General features: G+C 49.8%; 8 protein-coding genes and 4 non-coding genes across 12 annotated transcripts; 6 read left to right on the top strand and 6 right to left on the bottom strand.

The window, feature by feature from the left end:
• Nucleotides 1-625: 625 nt before the first annotated feature.
• On the top strand, nt 626-2,985 carry EI90DRAFT_3128324 (uncharacterized protein; the record flags this gene model as incomplete). The annotated part of the gene is made up of 8 exons (XM_039064081.1): nt 626-1,136; nt 1,190-1,415; nt 1,491-1,636; nt 1,692-1,776; nt 1,844-2,093; nt 2,147-2,474; nt 2,543-2,876; nt 2,937-2,985. The coding sequence occupies 8 exons, from the start codon at nt 626-628 to the stop codon at nt 2,983-2,985; spliced, it is 1,929 nt and encodes a 642-aa protein (XP_038912484.1).
• Nucleotides 2,986-4,648: 1,663 nt separating this feature from the next.
• Nucleotides 4,649-4,721, bottom strand: EI90DRAFT_t194. Its single transcript has one exon. It is a non-coding gene; the product is annotated as a tRNA-Thr (tRNA).
• Nucleotides 4,722-5,088: 367 nt separating this feature from the next.
• On the bottom strand, nt 5,089-5,161 carry EI90DRAFT_t193. The gene has a single exon. It is a non-coding gene; the product is annotated as a tRNA-Thr (tRNA).
• An 827-nt stretch (nt 5,162-5,988) lies between these two features.
• On the top strand, nt 5,989-7,176 carry EI90DRAFT_3128323 (uncharacterized protein; the record flags this gene model as incomplete). Its single annotated transcript, XM_039064080.1, has 3 exons — nt 5,989-6,530; nt 6,583-6,685; nt 6,739-7,176. 3 exons carry the CDS (start codon nt 5,989-5,991, stop codon nt 7,174-7,176), a joined length of 1,083 nt encoding a protein of 360 aa, XP_038912483.1.
• Nucleotides 7,177-7,343: 167 nt separating this feature from the next.
• On the top strand, nt 7,344-9,429 carry EI90DRAFT_2931268 (uncharacterized protein; the record flags this gene model as incomplete). Its single annotated transcript, XM_039055050.1, has 11 exons — nt 7,344-7,519; nt 7,596-7,682; nt 7,755-7,833; nt 7,885-8,214; nt 8,266-8,377; nt 8,431-8,582; nt 8,637-8,705; nt 8,758-8,931; nt 8,986-9,097; nt 9,158-9,260; nt 9,327-9,429. 11 exons carry the CDS (start codon nt 7,344-7,346, stop codon nt 9,427-9,429), a joined length of 1,497 nt encoding a protein of 498 aa, XP_038912482.1.
• Nucleotides 9,430-9,557: 128 nt separating this feature from the next.
• EI90DRAFT_3071747 (endo-1,3(4)-beta-glucanase-like protein) lies at nt 9,558-11,857 on the bottom strand. Its single transcript, XM_039061329.1, is given in 12 exon segments — nt 9,558-9,890; nt 10,004-10,009; nt 10,022-10,077; nt 10,135-10,337; nt 10,388-10,501; nt 10,562-10,655; nt 10,708-10,728; nt 10,786-10,797; nt 10,854-10,866; nt 10,929-10,949; nt 11,005-11,200; nt 11,249-11,857. 12 exon segments carry the CDS (start codon nt 11,407-11,409, stop codon nt 9,735-9,737), a joined length of 1,053 nt encoding a protein of 350 aa, XP_038912481.1. The 5' UTR covers nt 11,410-11,857; the 3' UTR covers nt 9,558-9,734.
• A 1,196-nt stretch (nt 11,858-13,053) lies between these two features.
• Nucleotides 13,054-14,081, top strand: EI90DRAFT_3281777 (N-terminal nucleophile aminohydrolase; the record flags this gene model as incomplete). The annotated part of the gene is made up of 5 exons (XM_039066844.1): nt 13,054-13,078; nt 13,136-13,261; nt 13,314-13,371; nt 13,427-13,654; nt 13,714-14,081. 5 exons carry the CDS (start codon nt 13,054-13,056, stop codon nt 13,880-13,882), a joined length of 606 nt encoding a protein of 201 aa, XP_038912480.1. The 3' UTR covers nt 13,883-14,081.
• Nucleotides 14,082-14,208: 127 nt separating this feature from the next.
• On the top strand, nt 14,209-14,280 carry EI90DRAFT_t197. The gene has a single exon. It is a non-coding gene; the product is annotated as a tRNA-Glu (tRNA).
• Nucleotides 14,281-14,386: 106 nt separating this feature from the next.
• Nucleotides 14,387-14,458, bottom strand: EI90DRAFT_t192. The gene has a single exon. It is a non-coding gene; the product is annotated as a tRNA-Glu (tRNA).
• A 745-nt stretch (nt 14,459-15,203) lies between these two features.
• Nucleotides 15,204-16,063, bottom strand: EI90DRAFT_3071739 (uncharacterized protein; the record flags this gene model as incomplete). The annotated part of the gene is made up of 4 exons (XM_039061328.1): nt 15,204-15,426; nt 15,447-15,552; nt 15,645-15,871; nt 16,013-16,063. The coding sequence occupies 3 exons, from the start codon at nt 16,061-16,063 to the stop codon at nt 15,447-15,449; spliced, it is 384 nt and encodes a 127-aa protein (XP_038912479.1). The 3' UTR covers nt 15,204-15,426.
• Nucleotides 16,064-21,453: 5,390 nt separating this feature from the next.
• On the bottom strand, nt 21,454-22,065 carry EI90DRAFT_3071732 (uncharacterized protein). The gene is made up of 2 exons (XM_039061327.1): nt 21,896-22,065; nt 21,454-21,806 (listed from the first exon to the last, which is right to left on the bottom strand). The coding sequence occupies exons 1-2, from the start codon at nt 22,012-22,014 to the stop codon at nt 21,650-21,652; spliced, it is 276 nt and encodes a 91-aa protein (XP_038912478.1). The 5' UTR covers nt 22,015-22,065; the 3' UTR covers nt 21,454-21,649.
• Nucleotides 22,066-22,207: 142 nt separating this feature from the next.
• Nucleotides 22,208-23,622, top strand: EI90DRAFT_2976180 (WD40-repeat-containing domain protein; the record flags this gene model as incomplete). The annotated part of the gene is given in 5 exon segments (XM_039055874.1): nt 22,208-22,255; nt 22,324-22,737; nt 22,793-22,881; nt 22,938-23,462; nt 23,479-23,622. The coding sequence occupies 5 exon segments, from the start codon at nt 22,225-22,227 to the stop codon at nt 23,620-23,622; spliced, it is 1,203 nt and encodes a 400-aa protein (XP_038912477.1). The 5' UTR covers nt 22,208-22,224.
• Between the last annotated feature and the right edge of the window lie 526 nt (nt 23,623-24,148).

Below are 24,148 nucleotides of genomic sequence, written 5' to 3'. Positions count from 1 at the left end.
GACAAAGGGAGATGGAAAGAGGAACAACACCGAGGGTCAAGTGTTTGACTCAATGGTGTTTCCCAAGGGAGGAATGAAGGGCCAAGGCCCAAGAAGGAAGGAAGGAGGATGGGAGTCGGGAATGGCTAGCTGACTGAATAGAAAGGAAGCAGCAGCCCAAATAGGAATGAGGGAGAATAGCGGAATTGAAATGGACAATGCAATAGTTGCAAGGTCCGGAGTAAGTCCGGAAAGTCCGAACTCGGAGGTTAAACTCCGGAATATTGGCAAAGGTAATTAAATGGAATGAGCTAACCAATACAATGGGTATAAGCGGAGGTGGGGTCAAAGTCCGAGGTCGGAGCTAAGACCGGAGGTTCCGGAGACGAGACGTGAACGGGATACCGGAGTGGAGGTCCGGAGTCGGGAGCATAGGTTTTGCGTACTCGTCTGGAAGGTGTCGAGGTTGGGGTCGGACCCGGAATGTTCCGGAGTCGGACCGAAGGTGGTGTCCGAGCCGGAGGTGGGATAACCTCTTGGGAGTCGGCAAGGAGAAGGTGACAGAAGGGAAGTAGGGCTCCGGAAGTCGGAGTTCGGAGTTCCGGGAGCCCGGAGCGGAGGTCGGGATTGTATGGATATGACAACTATGCTGAAAGCTAAATCTGCACGCCCAGCTACAGCAAAGGCAACAAAACTTTGGAAGAAGCTGATTCCTTATGCTCAGCCGGAGTCAGGCCCAAGTACAGCTAGCGCATACATCCAGGCTCACCTTCGGTCAGCCTCTACCATTCGTAATTACAACTCCGCAATTAATGGAGCTCGAACCTGGCTCGAACTTAAGTGCATTAAGTACACAAGCTTGACTGAGGACCAAGTTGATGAGTCGGAGCTGGGTCTGTTCCGACACAAGGATGCGTGCATAGCCTTTGAGAAACCTGTTGAGGTCACAGCGCATCTGCTAGCAAAATATATTATGTTCCGGGTTGCAGAAGAAGACAGGTCAGTCTCCGTTGTGGACACCTTGCGCTCTGCCTTCAAGTGGCACTTCCGTAACCTGTCAGTGTCCGCTTCCGTGAGCAGTTTTTCTGGAATCCCACATCTGTCGCTTGTTATAGAGGATTTGAAGGCCCTTGGTATCCACGACCCGACCCTCAGGAGTGCAGGGGCAACCCATGCGACTCCCAGCTGATTATTGACCTTGTTAAGTCAGTGAAGAACCACCACGCATCTGAGGGCACAGTCCGGAATCATGCAAGGGCCATACGGATCAACGACATAAAGGCAATGCAGAGCATCACAGCTGCTTACTGCTCTCCGAGCCTTATCGTGGATGCGCTGAATCCAGAAATCCCCGATGATTTCTTTACTCTCAAACAGTGTGATGACATCCGTTCACACCTCATGCTTTGTGCCCTAACCTCATTGGGCTGGACGCTGTGGACAAGGCATCTTCACCTTGTGCTTATGGCTCGCTAGTCGGCGCTGACTACTACTTGCATTTCTAAATCTAGAAATGAAGAACTCATGTCCATCCTCATCCGGCACCTTGACTGGGGACATGAGGAGACTGCTCACAATCTTCAACACCTCCGCGTCACTTTGGTCAACCGAAAGGGTTGGCAGAAACGGAATCAGGATGGCGAGCAAGGTAGCCAAGGTAATCCATCCCAAGTATCGGGTCGCTGCATTGCCGTACTAAGATCAGGTTTCAGGGAGCCAGTACAACATCTATCCACTCTATGGCCGTGATACGTTTTCCCATCACCATGATCCTCACATGATCCCGCAGCTGGACACGTACGTTCATGTGATGCACTGGATTCAATTCCTCTCCACTCGGTATTGCGGCCGAACACCTTTAAAGGCTCACTATCCCCTCTTCCCCTCATGCTCGCCCCGTTCTCACGATATCCGCTGGGATACCACTCTTTCCACCACTGCCGTCAACGATCTCTTGGCATCCTATGGAAAGCAAGCACATCTGGAGACTGACCGGCTCACATCCCACTGCTTCAGACGTGGCGGACTCCAATACTGGTTCATTCTCGCACCAGTCTTCAGACGGTGGCCGCTTAATCACTGCCAGTGGTGGGGGGGTTGGGCTCCAGGAGAAAGTGTAGGCCGCTGTCCCTGGTTTTGGTTTTATGCACTCACATCTCCATTTTAGGTGTCAACCCTCCTCAAGTACGCTACTGACATGCTGGCAGATGTTGAGCATAACTACAGTGATGCCCTTGCACCAGTCCACATTGACTACTCCGAATCTCAGAACGGAGCGAAGTCACACCTCAATCCCATGACCGTGGAGGAGACCCGTTCTCAATTCGGTCACCTTGGCACGCACATAGGCTATGTCGAGTCTCAGCTCCGAAGGCTTGATCAGATCGAAGCTGGATTCAATACCATTCAAGCATCTCTAGATGAACTCAAGTACTATGCAATGGGGACGCTCGTCCCTCACTATCACCCACTCACCACCCGGCACCGCTCTCCAGGTGAGCCCATTCCATATGGAATTGGTAGGCGGTTTGGTTTGGTACGCTTACAACTTTGATTCAAACAGTAACAGTAACGCCAGTGCCCCGAACATTCCCATTCCCACCTCCTCACATCATACCTCCTCATCCAGCCCCGCGTCCACTTAACCCACACCCTCCCAGTCCCAGGCAACCTCAGGAACGTCGCGATGACGGTCGGCCAGCTCCAGGGGCTGGCCACATCACCATCCCACACGTCTCCACACTCGAAGATGCGATAAAGCAGTGGCTATGTGGGGATGGAAATGAGCTTAAAGTCCCTCTGAAGAAGTGGGAGAAGGGATGGTATACTGGCCGATACTCGGGCGTGCACAGGATGAAATACAACAACCGCCAACGGGTTGGCCAGAAATACAACGAGTTTGTGTAGGCTATTCTGGTCACTGGGCACTTGCTGATGTCGCTTTCCTGACCATGTAGGAATGGGCGAAGCGAAGTTCCTCAGGCACTACGGACTCAAGATGACTGACAATTTTGGTACGGCCCTCAAGGCGATCATGGAGGAAGGGAAGAGGGACGGGTTCATTCAGAGTCGTAACGGCAAAAAATCACACCGAGCATGAACTCTTTCTTTCTTTTTTCTCATTTTCATGTGGACTTACAATTACAATACAACTGCTTGTTTGTCGATCGTCGGCATTCAGAGTCGTAAGTCGTAACGGCAAAAAATCATGCCAACGAGCGTGAACTCTAGATCGGACATGTGTATAGGGGGGGGGGGGGGATGATTACAATGAATTTATTCATGTGGACTTACAACCGCTTGTCGATTATCGACATGCAGAACAACTTGGTTTGGAAAACCCCATCACCCATCTCCATCTCCTCTCTCTCTCTCCCTCAAATCTTCACAGTTCCGGGTGAGATCAACGGTGTTCGAATGTGCTCGAGGGGAAGGATCCAACGGACATTTTTCCGATTTTCTTAAGCCGTTTCTTGCAGCTGGGACAAAGAAGATCACGAAAAAATCGAGGGAATAAGGCGAGCGAGTCCAGAAAATCTCACGGCCCATATCTCCGTCACATCCCAACCGTTCGACACGAGACCGACAGCATTCGAAAGCCCCCGGGTGGGCGAATCCAACGCCACCTGTGTTGTTCCAAATGGTGGAGATCCGGTGGAGACACGATGGGAGTGCATCGGGCTGTTCCAGAACGAAACGCTGACGGCAGCGGCGGTACTGTATACTGCAAGCAATCCAGATGGATGCCGGGGGCCCATGGGGTGGGGTGGGATGGACGGACAAGGACCACAACATGATGACTGGGTGATGTGAACGAATGAATGAAATGATCAAAATATATATATATATATCCAAACCAACCAGGCTCACCAAACCAAAGCGCAAAGCGCACCGAAATCCAAGCGTAAAACCGTGACACTCCAGGCCCAACCACACACACACACACACACACACACACACGTTCACAAACGACGGAAGGACACGGACGGATGCAAAAAGCGACACCCCCTTCCCGATTGGGACGACTGAATGCGCGCGCCCTCAGGTTTGGATCCGGAGCGCTAAATCCCAGGATATAAGTTGAGTACATACACAATATTGGTAGTGGCAGTACACTTGGGATGTCGGAAAATCGCGAGATCAATCAAAAACACGAGACTTGACATTTAATTGTTGTTTAATGTCTTCATTTCACGAGACTAATCATGGGTTAGCAGTCTGCCCCCAGCTGACCTCAGGTTTCCGCCCTTGTTTGCCACTGGCTGGGAAACCTGACTGCGCCCAGTTGCGACCACTTTGGCATTCACATGCCTTCTCTCACCGATCGCGGTTTTCCCATGATTTATCACGCAACTTAGCCTGAACGGGTCAAATCATGCTGCCTCAGTTGTACGCTGAATGTTTTCGGCGCAGATGCGCGAAGCGGACCATTCAGTGGAGGTACGTACTGAATTTTCGCTGTTGAGGAGAGGTTTCATACTACCTAGGTCGTGCCTATAAAGGGGCCCTGACGGATCCCTTTTCCCCTCTCCCTATCGCCTGGTATCTCGCGCTCCCCTGGTGAGTGAGATCCAATTTGCCGCTTGCCTTTCCGGGCTCACGCTTTTGACCCGCTGCCGCTGCTGTTGGAATTTGTACACGTGGTCTTGGGAACCTAAATGCTAAAATATGGACATTCTGGGAGTCGAACCGCAGAACCCTGCATAGGTACCAAGAGTGTGTTACCATTACACTAAATGCCCGCATTAGGCGGAGGTGGTTTCTTACACACCCCCTTCACATTGGATTGAGCCCGTGATCCACATGTGACCCTAACCACCGGGCTTCCAACAGCCCGTGAGCCGTCACCCCCTGAATTCATATTCAGGCCGGACTTACTGCTAATCTCCTACATGTCCACGTCATGTGGTCTGAAGCAGCCGGATTTGGGTCCTTAGTGCTCTGAGCTACACCCCCTGAAACTTTGTCAGGCCGGTTAATTTAATGCTTGACTTCACGTGCCCATCTCACGTGGCAGCAACCGGATTTGGGTGTGCTCGGTGACTTCCGTAGAATGTCCACCATGTTGGAATTTGTACACGTGGTCTTGGGAACCTAAATGCTAAAATATGGACATTCTGGGAGTCGAACCGCAGAACCCTGCATAGGTACCAAGAGTGTGTTACCATTACACTAAATGCCCGCATTAGGCGGAGGTGGTTTCTTACAGCTGCTGCCACCTGCATATTACTCTATCCCGGATTTGCTGCTGCCAATACCGCGATTCTCGACTACATTCCCATCTGCTCCAGCCCCTAGCTTATATTTTCTTGTCTCCCTCCTCCTCCCCGATACTCCTCCATCTCTTCTTTTCGAATTTTTTCACATTGTCTGTTACTCTTTCTCTCCATTGTATTTCACTTTCTCTTCATTGTATTTCACCTCTGTACATTAGCTTCTGTTTGCTGTTTTAGTTGTTAGTGCTTTCAGTTGTGGCTGTCATCAGTTCTAGTAATTTTCCTGCTCTTCCTTTGTATGTACAAGAACGCGGGTCACGCGTCGCGCGCATGCGGCAAATTTCACATGGGCCCTTTGTGGCCGTTGCCCACTACCAGCAGTTGTTAGCCCTGATTAGAACGCCAAAATTTGACGTTTAAACGTGAAATTTGGCATCTAAACGTTGTGATAAATTGTTTATGGCGTTTTTTGATATTATTGAATGTGTTTTTATACCCCTCAAACGCTCTGAATATGTTTTTAATAACTTAATAAATGTGTCATAAATGCTTCCTACAGCATCAAAATCGTCAAAAATCCGTCTCATATAACACATAAAGTAACACCACATCTGACCAATGTATTCTCATTGGCTGTTGGGTAGTTGTTGTAAAAAAACGCCATGAAACGTTTCCCGGGCGTTTAAATGATATACGGGATTTTCCGACAGAGTCACGATGGAGTCACGTGATTGACATTGTCACCCCTTCGTTTGCCAAACTTGGAATCGCCGGCACTTTGGTCCAACTACCAATGCAGATTTTCAGCCCAAATGTGGACAGTATACTCCTTACAGTCCTTCTGGTGGTTCTTCCCAATATAGCGCCGTACGTTGTGCACGCAGTACGTCAGTATCGATCGCAGCAGGAGGGCGATTCTCCGCCTCGGACCCAGCTTCAATCTCCACTTCTTCCATTTCTCGGTTGGATCCTGATGCTCCATTCTCTACATATTATTTACCAAATACTTTTTTGCTATCCCACTAATCTCTTCAATGAGTTAAATCTTGCTGTTGTCACCTCTTCCTCCCTCCTCCGCCAAGCTCTTTTAAAAGGAAGGCCAGCGGATTCCGAGCTTCCCAATAGCGTTGAGGCGCTCCTTTCTCGACTCCAATCGTTAGACGCGCGCTCTCTTTACGTTCGCTTCGGCCATGATACGGTGGAACATTGCGACTATTGTCATACATTTGCGGACTTTGCGCTGTTCGCGTTCCCGTCTGCCGCAATGACTTATGTACAAACTATTGCCCTCGTAGGGCTCATGACAGTGAAAGGAAGTGGAAAACGCCGGTGGAGGTCAGTTGTACCGCAGCCGGAGAACTGCGCTTCAATTGGTATTATTTTGTAGGTCATGGGGAGTTGGGATCCTAGTTACGGCAGCGGTGGTCGAAGCATGGATCCTCACAACCGTGGACATTCAATTCACCTCCGACAATGGGAAAACTGTTATGGTATGAACTCCCGTTCCATTGGTGTAGATTTGGTGGATTTAGTATACAAACAGTGGCATGACGGGGCTTGGCTACTTCGACACAGCCTTTTCCTTCTCCTTCCTATAGGAATACAGGTCCTTCCGTACGAGTATGATTCTTTGGTTCTGCTTGCTTCTTTGCCTGCCTCCGTCCAATCCTTCGAAAGGACACTCAACTCTCTTCAAGCATTGGAGCATCTCCAAGCCGCGTCTTTGCGGAACGAAGGAACTCGTCCAATTGTTGACAGATATTGGGAGGAGCAGGCGCGTCTAGCTCGAGCGGTGAGGGGAAATGAAGAGGTGAAAGAAGAGGCCACTCGTGTAGGAATCGGTTTTGGGGAGGATGAGATTGGCACCAGCCCTGTCGTGACATTTGCGCGCGATACTGTACAGCGATGGAAGGCACTCATGGCGCCGTTATTAACAGACGAACAAATGGGGAAAGGGATGCCATCCGAAGGTTCTAATTAGAGACACACGTGCGGTTGGAAGTGGTCGGGTGTTACCGTGTTAGGAAACAACACTAGCACTAGTTCTCCAGCCCCTACATTACATTCCATCATCTTCGGCGAATATTGGCTTGTTATATCGCTATTAGATACCCAGAATATTGATACCAGTGCGTGCTCAACTCAAAGATGACGAGAACTGAGGTTGCGCCTCTGGATGATGGTCCTGCCGTCGTGCCTGACCTGACTCCGGACGACGCCCCGGTGGCTATCGCGGAATCGAACGATAATAGCGAGGGAGGCAGACTCAAGATGATCGTTCAGCTCCTCAAAAAGTGTTTGGGAGTCAAGGACATCGCGTCAATGTAAGTGGCAGGCTCTACTTGCACCACAGCGCTTCTCGAGGGGCCCGTCAATTTGTGTTGAATTAAGTGCCAATAGGCGTATTTCTCTCCCAGCCTCTCTACTAGAGCCTATCCCCAACTTGGAGTACTGGTCTTACCTGGATCGACCTGACTTATTTGTGGCGTGAGTCGGCGACTTTTTCAACCGTTCCCTATCGATGAGTTTACGAGTCGACTAATCGTACACTTCCCAAAGAATTAATGATTCCACCGATCCTTTTGAAAGGATGCTGGCCGTCCTAAGGTTCACTTTTAGCAAGGACCTTAAGTTCATTGTATGGATTATGTTTATGTCATGACTTGTTCCTTTACGTCTTCATGTGTAGCACGGAAAAGTCGTTAAACCCTACAACTCAGTGTTGGGGGAGCATTTTCGAGCCCATTGGACCATCAAGCCAGTAACCTACACATCCGATCCAACCGAACCTCCCATCTGTCATTCATACACTCAGGACCCCTCTCCGAGCGTACCGCAAAGTGAAACTGCCTCGTCACAAAGTGGTCGTTCCAAAAGGAGTGATGCCCGCCTGAGGAATGGGTCTACATCTGTTAATGGAGTAGATTTGATATCGGCACTCACCTCTGATGCATCCAACATCAGCGTGGGGGGCAACTCCTCGACTTCTGACAGCGAGCCCGTGCGTGTAGTATTTCTAGTAAGACACATACCCCCTTTTCCGGACCGGTAACCGAATGGCCCCCCGTAGACAGAACAAGTCTCCCATCACCCTCCTATATCTTCGTACTACTATGGTGCTCCCGATCGAGGCATTGAGGCGTGTGGAGTAGATCAGATTAGTGCAAAAGTTTCGGGAACATGTGAGTATGAGACACGCTACCTGGAAGCCATTACTGATATCCACGAACTTTAGCTGTTAAAGTCTCTCCTGGGTCACTCAATAAAGGCATTTTCATTGCATTAACGTCTGGCCCCGGGTCCGGCGAGAAATACCAGATCACACACCCGGTTGCGCTTGTCAATGGGATGCTCCGCGGTAGTCCTTACGCGTGCATCTGTGAAACAGTACGGGACCCTCTCTACAGCACGCCCGATAATTTATTGAGAACAGCATCATAGTCCATTATTACTTGCGTAAATCCTAATTCGCAGCAGCACCTTCGAACCATCATCGAGTACAAAGATGAGGTGGGTGCCAGCAGAATACATGTTGCACAGTTTATCTTTACCATATCTTCAGTCATGGATTGGTAAAGCGCAATATCTTCTTGCAGGCGTCATACATGAGTATGACCCATTGGATATCGATCACCTTGAGTGGGTCAGGCCGAAGCATGTTCCCGCTGAAAAAATTCTTGCTACGTTGGAGGGGTGTTGGAAGAAACGGATATACTGGAAAAGAACGGGTGACTCGGTGAGTATGATTTTTTCTGTGCTTTATATCTGCTGTAACACTGACTTTTTCAAGACCAAGCACACGCTAATAGACCTCTCGGCTCTGTCGATATTACCCAAGACCGTACGTCCGCTTGAAGAACAACACCCATTTGAATCACGGAAATTGTGGGGGAATGTTACTTGTGAGTCTTGAATGTTTTCAGTGGCAGCCATCGTGATTTCATACATACGGATGTTTAAAGCAAATTTATTGAAGAGGAATTTCAGCGAAGCCACCAAACATAAACAGTCCATTGAGCAGGCTCAACGAGATGATGCTGCTGACCGAAAGAAGAAAGGCAAGGAGTAAGGCAATGCGTTCTTTGCTCAAAACTGGTAGTATCTCATACCGCGGTTGCCATTTCGCTGCAGGTTTGTACCCGTTTACTTCGAACCCGACATTTCCACGGGGGCACCGAAACTCACAGGCGCAGGGAGACAAGCCGTCAAAGCGGAACTTGTGATGAAGCCGTAGTGGGCCAGGATGTACCCACCTACACCCATGCATGTCGATAGATGGACCACTTTATAGTATGGACTTTTATGTTTTCGATCATTCACCCACATGTCTGTCTTAACCTATTGTCACATATTTATACTTTTCTGGTCCATTTCCTATATTCTCATGATACACTGGCATTAGTTAACACGCAGAATTTCTGTCGAGTCATCGGTCAGAACAGTCGCAAACGGATCACATCGCGATGGGAGTGCTCCCTGATAATATTGAACGGCACTGAGTCCCGCCTTCAGGGTCCTCTTAGCCTACCACTGTCCACCCTAGAATGGCGAGAGGATCTTCTTCAGCAGAATTCCCTGAACCGCTTTCAGACCATCCTGGATCTTCTGGACAAAGCTGGATCCTGTCAATGTGTACACCTTAACAGAGTTGAATTCCCAATATGCGACGACGAAAGCAGATGGATTGTTGTTAACCTTGGGAAGAAAAAAGCTTAAGACGAGTAAAAGAACCGTCGTCCAACCAATCCACTCACGTAGTCTGTGTAATGTAATCACCAACATGCAATTTAATCTCCGCCACAACAGAAGTAGTCAGTACACTAACCTACACAAGTACCTGGGCAACCTGACGATGAATACGCACTGCCAGCCCAGTCGCCGCCTATCATCGTGGCGTGTTACCATCGGCATGGTTGTAAAGCAGCCATTAAGTACTTACATAATGACAAATTGATGATAATACGGTGTTTCGCGAAGTGTGACGGTATGTCGCATTGATCGCTGACGAATTCCGCATATGGGGTTCCCCACGCCTTCGTATGGATTACGGCCGCCCCGGTTTTCACGTCTTGCGGGACATCGCTCGAGTCTCTCGGCCAAAACCACACAGATATCCTGTCGCTTCTGCGTTCCATGGCGTACCTGGACGAATCTGAACAAGAGCAGGGATCTGGTTTCGACGGTTCACTTACCATCCTCCACCGACGGCGTCGAAGGATGGGCCATAACTAGTGCCATCTGCGGAATGAATTCCGCAACCAGCGTTCGAGTTGGCCCTAGCGTCGCAATTGGTTTGTGCCTGATTACTGGCAGTTTACCATAGTGAGTTCTGTCGATAGCGAATGTGGTAGGTGGAAACAACGTACCCAGTGTATTGCGCGGACCCTTCACCTTGGGGAGGCTGTTTACAATTTGGGCCAGTATGCAATGTCGACTGATTTGGACCGCCATCGTTAACTCCTGTGTGTGGAGTTCGTTAACATGATGGAAGTTCAGGGCCCATTTGACATGCCTTCTATGATATCGATCTCTCCTATCGCGTGACGTTACAAGGTCAAGATAGGTCGACGCTTCCATTGTTTCCCCTTACCTCCGTTGGGCCCTGATGTAGCACAAATTCAATCCAGAGTTAAGCTGCTTCACATAATCTGCACTTACAATTAGGTCCATTCTTGATATCAGGATGTCAAGTTGTTCAGTTCACAGCCTTGTAGATAGTTGCTTGATACATACCGTCCAGAATGCCGGCCAAGTCTAGGTGGGAATGGGAATAAGCATACAAGACACTGCACGGAATGGGCGCACTCACCGCACAACCTCTGGGCATATGAGTTATATCTGCAACGATGGTGCTAACGCCCCATTCCTTCCGGCTCTGCAAACGGACAGACTTGCGCCCTGGCCCATTTGGTGAAAGCTTGGCTCTCCAATCGGCTCTGATGCGAAACTTAGTTGCGCTTGCCCACGAAAGATTATTGCTTTTTGCGGTGGCTTCGTCAACGTATCTGGAAGAATATCAAGCGCTGACATGCCTTAGATATCGTATGACTCACTGCACGCGGCCATGCGTAGGGTCCGCGATTGCCTCGTGGGTAAAACCGGAGAAAAAGGAGTCTCCAATGTATGTGTCTGACAAGAACCACTGAATCCCTTGGACGAGAGATGAGAACTGAATGAGTAGAAGAATTAGGGGGATACAAGAACGAGCCATCATCTGTGCAGCGATCGCTTTACAACGTCTCAGACTCCCGGGGTGGGCTTTAATCCTGTCCAAGGAGCTTAGGGTGGAACATCTTAACCGCAGCACTGGCACATATATACCCCCAGTGCATGGGCCGAATTTCAGACGGACAAGCTGATCGCCACGAAAGGCATAAATCGCCTCATAACGTAAAGGCAGAGGATAACAAATTCTGCGCTAGGGGCAGAGGGCATCGCAGAGGCAGCTCCAGTACCTTGCTAACGCTGCCTATTGCAATTGGTTCATCCAACAAGGTTGAGATGGGGCAGGTAGTCGACCAACACCAGAACCAGACCTTACAGGATTGAGCGCACCAATCCCTAAACGAGATCTGATGAACGGAGGGCTTGTTGGTATTCAAGTAATTAGCGCAGAACTCAAATTCGACAGGGTTTAAAGGCACGAATTGGACTTCGGTCTGTGGCAGTGCGCGTCACGAGCGCCATATATTTTGCAACAAAATATTGTAATTCTACATGAATTTGCACACAGGGTGTGTTACCTCAGCTTGGTAATTGACGATGACCTCTGTATTTCAAAATTGTGCCTTTCTTTTTGTCAATGTTCATTTCGTTTCCTCTGATCAGCCAATGATCAGCTCTTCGCTCGCATGCAGTCATCGGGTCCGTTCTGCTGGAGTGTCACTCGGGCTTTGTTTCCTGCTATTGCACCAACAAGGACTCATTTTCGACTGACTTCCATTGCTGTCACTTTCCAGCTCAAGACTGAATTAAGTCAGAGAGAGTATCATATGCCCCCATGGCATTGTTTTGTGTTGACTGCTGCATGTATTCTGTGGGTGGAGGATCAAGCGGGCGGTTGAATCGAACGCAAGATCCACAGGTAATGTTGCCTCATAAATTTGAGGCCATGTGGCTGGGGCTTCAAACACCCCTTAGAGTGTTCTCCTAAATCATTTGCACAGCGTCGCTTATTCTGTATGGGCATGCTGAGCCCGGATTGGAGGGGAAAGGGTGACTTCGGCAATTACTGCAATCCAATTCTACTGAGGTCAGAGGAAAAAGTCGATTGCAGATGTCATAAAATATTCTACATCTCGTCCCGAATAAGAATCAATATTGTGAAGAAGTTGTTCAACACCATTATGTAAATCTATGACTTTCAGGTTCCATAATGACCCCGCAGGGACGGTCGCAGATGAGGGGGGGGGGGTAGCGAGTTTTGTAATGTTGCTTCCGGAGAGTGCGCCTCCTAAGCGAAATCCAGTGGGCGCCTGTTCCTATGATCGCTGGGCAAATTCGGTACAAATCAAGTAATCGAAAGCCCTAGAAATTGATATAAATATAATTACTTGCACAGCAGTTGGATTTTGGAAGCGCTCAAAATCCTGGACTTCTGCAGCCGCCCTCCGTGATCGGATCAACGACACATGATAAACTCAAGCCCGCGGGACATTGCCAAAAAGAGAGTCGAATCTTAACATGGCCAACTCCGCAACCAAACAAAGCCCGCTTAGTCACGTGGCTGTCAATCGACGTGACGCGTCCAACTTTCAACTTACGAAGACACGCTCTCGTTACAGTATGTCGAAGCTCTGCAAAATGGCCAATGCTTTGCATATTCACTAGCATTCTTTCAGATCATCATTAGGCTCAAATGGAGTGCAGTTTTGCTCTCATCGGTAGCAACTTCTTTCGTGCACGACGCGTGTCCCGTTGAACTCTGGGTTGTCTTTCAGGAAAAGGATATGTTCTAGTGGCGTCTGATACCACAGCTGTGCGCTCAATCGTGAAGATGAAGTCTGATGAGGATAAGACCAAGATACTAAGTCCTCACCTCGCAATGAGTTACTCTGGCGAGCCAGGCGAGTCCCGACGCAGTTCTACCTTGACATTTAAGTCTCAAACGATACGTAGGCGATACGATTCAGTTTGCCGAGTATGTTGAACGAAACATAAGATTACAGCATATACGGTATGTCTCTAGGCTGGCTGAATTGTCCACTTGAACTTCGCTAAATTTGCCAAAGTCACCATCACGAACTGCGCCCTCAGTCTGCCGCTTCATGGGTCCGCCGCTCTCTTGCAGATTCTATTCGGTCAAGACAACCATATTCTGTCAATGTCATGCTAGGTGGTTATGACCAAGCAACTTCCACTCCGCACCTGTACTGGATCGACTACCTTGGAACACTGGCGAGCGTGCCCTATGCTGCACATGGATATGGGGCCTACTTCGCATTATCTCTACTTGATCGGTGAGGCATGAAGGTTGGCTATTGAGTCCCATGACTCAAGCCTCGTTTGCTCCTTTTAGTTATCACGATCCATCTGCTTCACTGGAGGAAGGGTTACAAACACTGCGACGATGCATCGATGAGGTTGCTAAGCGTCTCGTTGTTGGTACTGACAAATACATTGTCAAAGTCATTGACAAGGACGGTGCCAGGACTGTCCAACTTCCCCCTTCCGTTCCAATCGCTTGACATTCTGTATTGTGATGATCAATTTCACTCCAGTGCTGAGCAATAATTACTTGAGTATTCCTGTGGCTTTGTTGTCATCTCGGTGTCTAAGGCAGGTGATCAGCTCTCTTTAGCGTTTGCAAGTTGCAAGGTCAATATTAATTCCGACTTTCCGGAGTGTGCTATTGGAATTACATGCTGGTGTGCCTTCCCTGTTACTGGTGCAGTGATGGCTTTGTTTTTGTTGTTTTCTGAACGATGGTTGTATTGTAGGGGAGTTGGCCCAGTTAACTAACTCCCTAGTGAAAACGGACATGGACGGAATGCCCAGACGACCAAACAAGCGATCCTCAATCGTCTAACGGCTATGATACCGCTCTCTCACAGCGGGGGCCTGGGTTCGACTCCCAGTTGGGGAAGTAGGGTCCTCTTTTTTTTAACTTACTCTACATTACCGAGCCGTTCCGGGAAGGGAACTGGCATAAAGCTCTGTATGCCAGAAATTTTCCAGCAAAAAAAAAAGGATTCCCCAACTGGGAGTCGAACCCAGGCCCCCGCTGTGAGAGAGCGGTATCATAGCCGTTAGACGATTGAGGACATCCGGGATTCCCGCGAATCCTAAGAGTAATACATATTTTCAGCGGTACATGAAATTCTCCCACAATTAATTATTGTTTAATGTGTTCATTTACTGTTATTCCCGCTACTCTGTAGCGGGTCTTGTAAATTTTTCGACCCTGATTGAATGCGTTTGATGACAAGGTCCTCTATTATTGCCAATCCTAGATAACCCAGGGTTCTCCCAACTCACTAACCAATTTCTCTTATACCGCACCACCTCACTGTGCCTCTCTCATGCTTTCCGGACCGCCGCTACCTTCCAGTTCCTCCACCGTTTGTACTGTGCCGCATATTCGTGATCGCCTACTTGCGCATATTCTGTTTGGTGACTGTTGCCAAATTCCCCCTTTCCCCGCGTGCGTCCATCTTTGCATCCGATTTCCGAATTATGACAGATATCTTCATGATGTCTGTATGCCCAGTTCGAATATCATTGTTGTTCACCCGATTTTGGTCGCGCATTGAGACGTCCGAGATTGGAAGGGCCAATGACCTCAACAATTCAGTGCGGGTCATGAAAATTGAATATCATTGGTTCATCTGACGCGCTGATCATTTTGCGTTGATGCATTTGTGCTCTGTTGTGTCTCGTTCGCTGCGCTTGTTTTAAATTTAATGGAGGAACGAGACCAAATGGCCGTCGCCAGGCTATTCTTGTCGCATTCGCTCACCAAGAGGACAGAAGAGTGGCGGGACCTGCCGCGTCAGGCGGTGTCCACCAGTTATTTAATGGAGGTACGAGATTAAATTAGGCTTGTGCGCACTCAGTCTAAACGCACTCATTGGTCTCTTTTCGCGCGTGGCATTTTTCCCGGTGGTGTTTAATCTTATGCGCCGTACCCGCTGTCGGCCTTACGCATACTGTGCCTTCCGAGGTTACAGTCATGCCGATTCAGGTTTTTGCCGCTGCATTCCTGGGTCGATTCTTCCGGACAATCTCATCCGTGAGTTTCGTCCGCCTATGCTACAGGGCTCTGGCCCTCTTATACCTTTCCTCTGCTGAAGGCGTGTTCTTTCTTAGTCTTTTCTTTTGTCCTGTATGCTGTTTTTTGACGAAGACATTCCTTCGTCTTCCTTGCTTCCGGTAAGCCTTTCGGTCTCGCCGAGGGGGAGGTGTTGTGACCTTCGGTTACTCTCGGTGGGTGGGATCCCGATTGCTTACTTAGGTTTTTCTAGGTTTCCTTTTTTCGGTTGTTTCCTTGCCCGCTGTAACTTCTGTCTTTCTTTCCTTATTGCTCGTTGTCCTTGTCGTTTGCGAAACCCTCCTCCTTCCCCGGTCTCCTCCCTATTGTAAATTAACCGGGTCGCCTTCAATTCCAGAGGTTCTGGCATTTGCCGGGACTGTTGCCCCGCTAATCGCTTGAGTCTCCTGCGTGCACACAAGCTGTACTATAACGACCATAAGTTCGTCGCATGTCGCATGAAGATTTTGGATTGAATTGATTTGGAGCCTCCGGCAACTTCCGGAGGCCGTGGGAATGAACTAACGGTCGTTATACTACAGTAATCTTCGTCAAAGTTGGAACTTACGCCCAAGTTTGCAACCATGAAACATGAGTCACACATGCCCCAGACCAACATGCCGACCTGGATCTACATCTCCTGCACAATATTTTCCGGGTTCTTCCCCCATTGCGCGTGATACACCTCTCAGCACCTAGGCAGGTTACCAGCCTCTATTAGTATAGACTCAGCACCCTGGACCTCTTTCTTACGTCCTCTCACAAACCTCCTCTGGGTTCTTTTTTGTTGCTCTTGCTCATGCGCCTCTGTTGCCCCGTGCTCATGTGTTTATCAGCTCTTTTCACAGACCAATCTCTGCCTCAGAATCAGCTGCCAGGCCGTTTCAGGATGTAGGCAGATTTTCACGCGATAAAACAGGCCTGCATTTAAGAAGAAGCTCCTTCCCCTCGCCGCTTCACGCTGATCGTCCCTCTGCCTAAGCTTGATCTCTATACTGATCCTACGGATATCAGGTACCCTCGCTGATCTCGAACAACACCTCGGGGCCCCAAGTGGAAACCAAGTCAGTTTCGACGAACTCGACTCGGTCATCTCCAACTTCGGTAATCGCACCTTCGGACTACTCGAGGCGTGGCGAAGACTCCGGGGACTCCTGGACCGCGCCCCTAACCTCTCCAAGGAAGAACAAGACCAGCTCTGGGACCGGTACATCGCCCGCTTGGAACAAACGGCTGTTTTCAGGGAAGATGCAATCACCCGCGGCTCACAGACCCGAAACCATCTTCCCCAACCAGCGCTCGACCACCAACTCAACGAACGCGAACTGGCCCGTGCGCGGGACCGACCTGCCCACCCAGGAGGCGATGGTCCTGAAGATCCCGCACGAGTCGACGTAGCAGTGGGCATCCGAAGACGACGAGAAAACGACGACGAGGGAGATGAGTTACGTGGGTGTGCGAGACGACTCCGTGAGGTTGCGGATGACCACGACCCACGTTACGCCTGCAACTGGGACGTCGAAGGGGGAAATATCCCTTGGGATGCCAACGTCGACCTCAGTACTGCCGAGAAGACCCACCGACTACGAAGTATCTATCAACTGCCAAGGGAGCGGTCCGCAGTCTTCTCGCTCGGGGCGAAGCACCACCCTTTCCACAGAACCAGTGGCGTGACCTTCTCTGCGACAGACACATCGACCTTGCCGCCATTGTCGAAGACCACAACGCGATTGCACCAAGTTGTCACGAAGCCATCAACCTGGGCGGAGGAGCCGAGCTTACCCTCAACCGACCAGCAGCAAAAAAATTAGGACCCAGGTGAGTGGATCCTCGGTTTTGAGAAGTATCAGTGTGCAGTCACCTGGGCCTACCCTCACCGGCGTGGGGAGCTCGAACACTACTGTGGACATATGCTCGACAAATTCTGCGCCTGTGCCGACCACTATCGAGTCTTCTGTTACGATTCCGCGGTTCGAAAGTTTGTACAGGAGCGTTCGTACCTCACCCTCGCCGACACCCACCTCTTTGGCGATATCGCCTTTAAATGGAGGAGGTGAGGCCGTAACCTCGGCGACAGCAACGCAGAAAGGACTGGGTCGAGGGGCAAGCAGGGAAGAAGCCAGTGGCCGCACTCCGGTCTGTGGCGAGTTTAATTCAGGAAAGGATGCTCCTTCGAACAATGCCGCTTCAAGCACATCTGCAAACTTTCAATGGCGACCACCCGCGATTCAGTGTCCCAGAGAACTGGCGCAAAAGAGATCGCCTGATGGGACAAGAGTGATGCTTGCGAACGCCGGAAAGCGACCAAGGCGCTTAAGATTCCTTTTTGGACGCAGCGACTGCGGGCGTTCCCCTTCTACTACTTACACTGAGAGCGCCCTGTCTGTCCCGCGAGTTCCAGCTGGCGATTACAAGTACCAGGATATCTCTGACACTATTGCTAAGCACCCTCACTTGTTTAAAATCGTCACCCCAATAAATGTTGACAAGTTCGAGGCCTTGCTGGCAGACCACCCGAACCGCGCGTTAATAAAATCAATGTGTCAGGGACTCAGGTTTGGTTTTTGGCCTTTCGCCGATACCGAGGATCCAAATCTACAGCCAAAGGGGATCGTAACCCGACCGACTGGCCTACCGGACTTGGATGATGAATCCCTTGTTTTCCTGCGCCGCCAGCGAGACATCGAAGTGGAGCTCGATCGATATTCCGCAGCGTTTGGCAGTACTCTCTTACCTGGGACAACAGCGCAACCGATATCTACGGTCCCGAAGCGGGGTTCCTCCAAGTTGCGTCTGGTCAATGATCACAGTGCAGGGGCCAAGTATCTAAATTCGCTTATTCCGGCTGAGGGAGGATTTGTCAAGTTAGATAACCTGACGGACCTGGTCACCAATATCCGTGCGCGAATGGCGAGCAACGGGGGCAAGAGACCTTCCTTCGTATGGAAATCTGACGCTTCCCAAGCATATCGCCGCCTCCCGATGCGCCTACGCTGGCAAGCGCGCCAGGCAACACTAATAGACAGACAGTACCACATTGATCGTTGTGCCGTCTTTGGGAACCGTGCTTCCGGTCGACTCTGGTGTCTATTCTTTGGCCTAGTCTGCTGGATTGGGATCCATGTAAAGGGATTCCCGACTTGCTCCACTACGTAGACGATGCGTTTTGTGCTACTTTCTCCCCGGACCTCACTCTGTACCCGCCGTACAAACGTCTCATGCCATCCAGCCAGGCGGAATTCCTTTCACTTCTGGATCTTATTGGCGTCCCGCATGAGGACCATAAGCAACAATACGGTGAAATCCTAGAAATCATTGGTTTCCAAATTGACCTTCCAGCAATGACAATCCGAATGTCAAATGATGCCAAACGCCAGGCAGCTGAGGCCATATATGATTTCCTGGACAACCCTGCTGCTCCACGTCAACAACCCCTTCGCTCTTGGCTGCGGATTCTCGGACTTAACTGGGCGCTCAACGTCTTCCCGTTATTGAAACCAGCGCTCAACTCGGGGTATGATAAGGTTGCAGGGAGAAAGTTTATGGGGGCGATGATCTACACCAACAAGCGGGTCAAAAACAACTTGATCTGGTTTGCCGAGCAAATGGAATTGCTGGATGGTGTACGCATGCTGGAAGCTGAGGAATGGGGACCGGAAGAGGCAGACGTGCAAATATGGGGGGACGTCAGTAGAATGGGTTTGGCCTTTTTCTCCCCCACTCACAAAATTGCTTTCATTGCAGACCCGATCGTCGACCGGGAGCGCAACTTTAACATCTTCTTTAACGAAGCGGTGACAGTTCTGGCAGCACTTGAGTGGAGTGCATCCCTTTCTCCACGACCACGCCGCCTTGCGATCCACACGTGCCATTTTCAACACTCTTCGTGCCCTTGACGTCTATAACCCGATTATCATGGCTGCGGTCGAAATACGCCTACGTTCAAATATCGACCTCCGAGTTTTCCACATTGAAGGAAAAAAGAATGTGGTTGCTGATGCACTTTCTAGCAGGGCTCTCGCTCTAGCGCGTTCTTATATGCCCGACCTGTCAATAAGACAATTAACGCCTCCGCTGGATATGACGGGGGCGGGGAAAAGATGAGCGGTACCAACCACCCCTCGACCATGCAACCTGCGCGAGAAAGGTGGTCGGTAAGGCGACTTCTGGAGGAACGTGCCCGGGCGCTGGGTGCTTCCCTGGAGCGCAGTACACGCAAAAGTTATGCATCTACCTTTACGTCTTACACTTCTTTCTGTGACATGCATAATTTTCCCCTCCAACCCTCAGAGAACACCCTCAGCCTTTATGTGGTTTACATGTGCCATTATATCCGTCATCGTCCGTCAAGTCTTACCTTTCCGGGATCTCTGCTGAACTCGAAGGAATTTGGCCCGAGATACGCTCAATCCGGAATTCACCGTTAGTCATACGGTGCCTCCATGGTTGTTCAAAGATACTTAACCTCCCCGCTCGACGGAAAAGGGCCCTCACAGAGGATGACCTCTCCCACATTCAGGCAAGGATGACCCGGCCCTTGTCCCATGATGATAAGCTATTTCTTGCATTAACGCTCACGGGGTGGCATTGCCTAATGAGGCTCGGTGAACTGGTGTACCCGGACGCTGCGAGCCTGCGGGATTTCCGCAAAGTGATCTCCCGCCGTTCAGTCCAATTCAAGAGGGACCCGAGACCACATGTCACGTTCACGCTGCCCATGCACAAGGCCGACCGATTGTTCCAGGGGTCCACGTTAGCACTGGAAGAACGCCGACATAGCTTGAGTCCGTTGAAAGCTATTGTTGAATACCTTGCCTCACGCGATGAGCGTTTCGGCCATGTTCCTGAACTCTGGCTGACGAACAGCGGATCGGTCCCTACCCGCTCCTGGTACCTGAGCCGTCTTCGCCCGCTCTTCTTCCCCAACGACGATGTCAACGGACACTCTCTTCGCTCAGGAGGGGCCACAGCGCTTGCCTTAGCAGGAACCTCACTGAGTCGAATCTAATCGATTGGCGTTGGTCATCCGAAGCATTCCTAGTCTACACGACAGAATCCCATTTTGATCCAAGGTTCTATAGCTGGTACATCTGCCTTTGACGCTGCTCATGTCCAGAACGAATCCAGTAAGTACTCACGGCCCTTCTCATCTTAATCCTTTCCACCACCGCCATCCCCTTCCGCCCCCGAGTTACGATGGTTCGGTTACGGGTCCGGGGCCGCTCGAGGCCTGGGCATTTATCGGCCGTTCCCGCTACAACTCGGGCCAGTACCCCTGATTAGCTGTTTAGTTACGACCTCAGCGGAGTTGTCGAATTTATTGCACTATAGTCATTTGCCTCCACCCTCGATGTTCACAGTAGCAATTTCTCAACAACCACTGAGCCTTTTCACTTCATTCTTTTTACATAACCTTCTGCTGTATGATACCACTAAATATTAGCCAAATCGGCTTTGCGGTTGTTGCAGCAAACACTGAAATGCATATTTTAACAAGCAATTCACGTAAGCTCATTTGGGACGTGTTTTCGCACCACTTACAACAGAGGAACAGGGAGAGAATGTCAATACTAGAGGTGGGGAAATCCATTTTCGAGGGTATTTGTCCTGAAGTGGACACTACATGCAAGCATATAGTCAGAATAAATACATCACAGTTTGTAAAAACACAAAGAAAAGGCCATACAAGTGCAGTAACAGAATGCAAACCCTAATTAAGCGCTGGACAGTGTGAAAAGATGCCTTGGAATAATTAGACATGATAGTCTGTGCATTGGCAACTTGGTGACAAACACTTTTCATGGTATGAATTTAAGAGGTCACCCCTCGATATCATACCTTAGTAGATTCACCATAGTGCTACGGAAACTTTATCAATAGCACCTGAAACCGGTGAAGAGGGTTCAGTGTTCATCTTCGGGGGCTGTCAGTGATTTGGACAATACTTATGGTTTCTTCATCTTGCTCCGTAATCGATTGCCTTTCATGTGTTGTTATTTATGTGCGCACTCAGTCTAAACGCACTCATTGGTCTCTTTTCGCGCGTGGCTTTTTTCCCGGTGGTGTTTAATCTTATGCGCCGTACCCGCTGTCGGCCTTACGCATACTGTGCTTCCGAGTTACAGTCATGCCGATTCAGGTTTTTGCCGCTGCATTCCTGGTCGATTCTTCCGGACAATCTCATCCGTGAGTTCGTCCGCCTATGCTACAGGGCTCTGGCCCTCTTATACCTTTCCTCTGCTGAAGGCGTGTTCTTTCTTAGTCTATTCTTTTGTCCTGTATGCTGTTTTTTGACGAAGACATTCCTTCGTCTTCCTTGCTTCCGGTAAGCCTTTCGGTCTCGCGAGGGGAGGTGTTGTGACCTTCGGTTACTCTCGGTGGGTGGGATCCCGATTGCTTACTTAGGTTTTTCTAGGTTTCCTTTTTCGGTTGTTTCCTTGCTCGCTGTAACTTCTGTCTTTCTTTCCTTATTGCTCGTTGTCCTTGTCGTTTGCGAAACCCTCCTTCTTCCCCGGTCTCCTCCCTATTGTAAATTAACCGGGTCGCCTTCAATTCCAGAGGTTCTGGCATTTGCCGGGACTGTTGCCCGCTAATCGCTTGAGTCTCCTGCGTGCACACAAGCTGTGGTTCATTCATTGTCCCTATCTTCATGCGTAGTGTGGGGTTCGATCTCAACCAAAATGAATTGATTGAATAAGCAAGTGGCGGCACTGCCGCGTCAGGGCGGCGCCACCATATTCAGCGAAGAGGGATCATTTGGCGACTGCTTTCGTATTAATTATGACTGCAAAACTCATACACCATCTTCAAGGTAGGTTTGTATCAAGCCCGAGAATACTTGCAGTTTCACACCTATTTCTTGTCGCAACGAAAACTTAGGTCATGAAGATCGAGCTTGGCACCTTGCGTGGAATCCGTCCCGATCCCTTGTCGCCACTTGCTCATCTGACAAATCCGTCCGCCTGTATTCTTATCGTCGATCACCCGATGGTGCAGAAGGATCACCTTCCTTAGAATTTCGTACAGCAGATGTTATTCCCACCGGCCATTCCAAAACTGTTAGAAGTATCGCTTGGTCTCCTTCGGGGGAAAATCTGGCCACTGCTTCATTTGACTCTACAGTGGCCATCTTTTCCCGTAGTGAAAACCGGGACGACGAAACTGCTAGTGGCGAGTGGGAATGCGTTTCTACGCTTGAAGGGCATGAGAGCGAATGTAAGAGTGTCGGGTATTCATGTACGGGGACACTTCTCGCTAGTTGCAGCAGGGACAAGAGTGTTTGGATATGGGAAGGTTTGTGGGTATCCTTAAGAGCTGGGAGACTTCGCTGAACATTCGATCCTTCTAGTCCAGCCTGATGCGGATTTCGAATGCATGAGTGTCCTTATGGAACACACCCAGGATGTGAAATGCCTGGCCTGGCATCCCAAAGAAGAGGTACTGTGTCTGCCGCACTGAGTAATCCGACTCCCATCTCCCTAATGTCGTTATAGATTCTCGCTTCAGCATCCTACGATGACACAATAAAGTTATACATCGATGATCCCGAAGATGATTGGTACCCTTTCACTACGTTGTCTGGCCATACCTCTACCGTTTGGTCTCTCTCTTTCTCCCCATGTGGAAATTATTTGGCCTCGTGCTCCGACGACCGATCCCTCAAAATCTGGCATCGAAAGCCTCGATCCGCTCCAAAAAATGCCCCTGGAGGGATCGGAGTTGGTGCCGGAAGCTCAGTGGAGAACTGGATTTGCGAGCTTACCATCCCGAATGCACATGACCGGCCGATATATTCTGTATCATTCACCCATTCTCGGAGGAAAGGGATGATTGAGGCCGAAGTTAAGGAGATTGGTTGGCTTGCCAGTGCGGGTAGCGATGAGAAGGTTAACGTTTGGTCCATATTGGTGGGTCCGGCATACTTAGTGAACTTGGGGACAGCTTACTTGACCACAAGTACAGGTAACAACAGCTGCCGAGCCAGGTTCGATCGGAATGTCGTATCAACACATTACGTCGTTTGAGCCATCTCAGGGCGACATCAATGCGGTAGCTTGGTGTCCTCGGGAAGGGTTCCAGGATTTACTAGGAACCGTGGGTGACGATGGGTCATTGAGCATATGGTCAATAGTGGAGAATGAAACCGGGATGCCTCTCAATCCCCTGTCGTCGCGATAACACTCCGCATGTGAGCATGTTATCTCGTTCCCGCACTCAGAACCTTTAGATTAGGAGCTCTATTTCCGCTGTGATCGTGGCGGCGCTTAGCAGGCTTTTCTGAAAGTGGTTTCTCACCATCATACTTGCATCATGGGAATAAGCTTAGGACGCACATTACAGTATTTAATTACTTTCCTTCCTTGGTCCCAATCTCGACCTGTGGGGCTGACTTCGCCTTTCCACGGACTTAGTACATGCTGGTGCCGATTCGAATTGTGACAGTCATCTGCAGTCGCTCTTGGCGTCACTCCCAGATGCCATGACCCTCCGACTACGATCGGTGCTGTCACGATGCTTTTGTCTACATTACATGCTAAACGTATCACCAAGAATCATCGACGCTCCTGCCGAGTCTGGCTGCCACCAGCCGCTTTCATGAGGCTCTTTAAGTCCGATGATTGGGTTTAGCTTACGGTCACAGGTACATATGTGACCTGATTCCGCCTCTGGATTTTGAATATTCGATGAATAGGAAAGGTTCAGT

The sequence above is a fragment of the Cantharellus anzutake genome (genome assembly GCF_015039405.1).
Source record: "Cantharellus anzutake strain C23 chromosome Unknown EI90scaffold_49, whole genome shotgun sequence".
In the NCBI taxonomy this organism is placed as follows: domain Eukaryota; kingdom Fungi; phylum Basidiomycota; class Agaricomycetes; order Cantharellales; family Hydnaceae; genus Cantharellus; species Cantharellus anzutake.
This window is presented reverse-complemented; position numbering and strand designations above follow the sequence as displayed.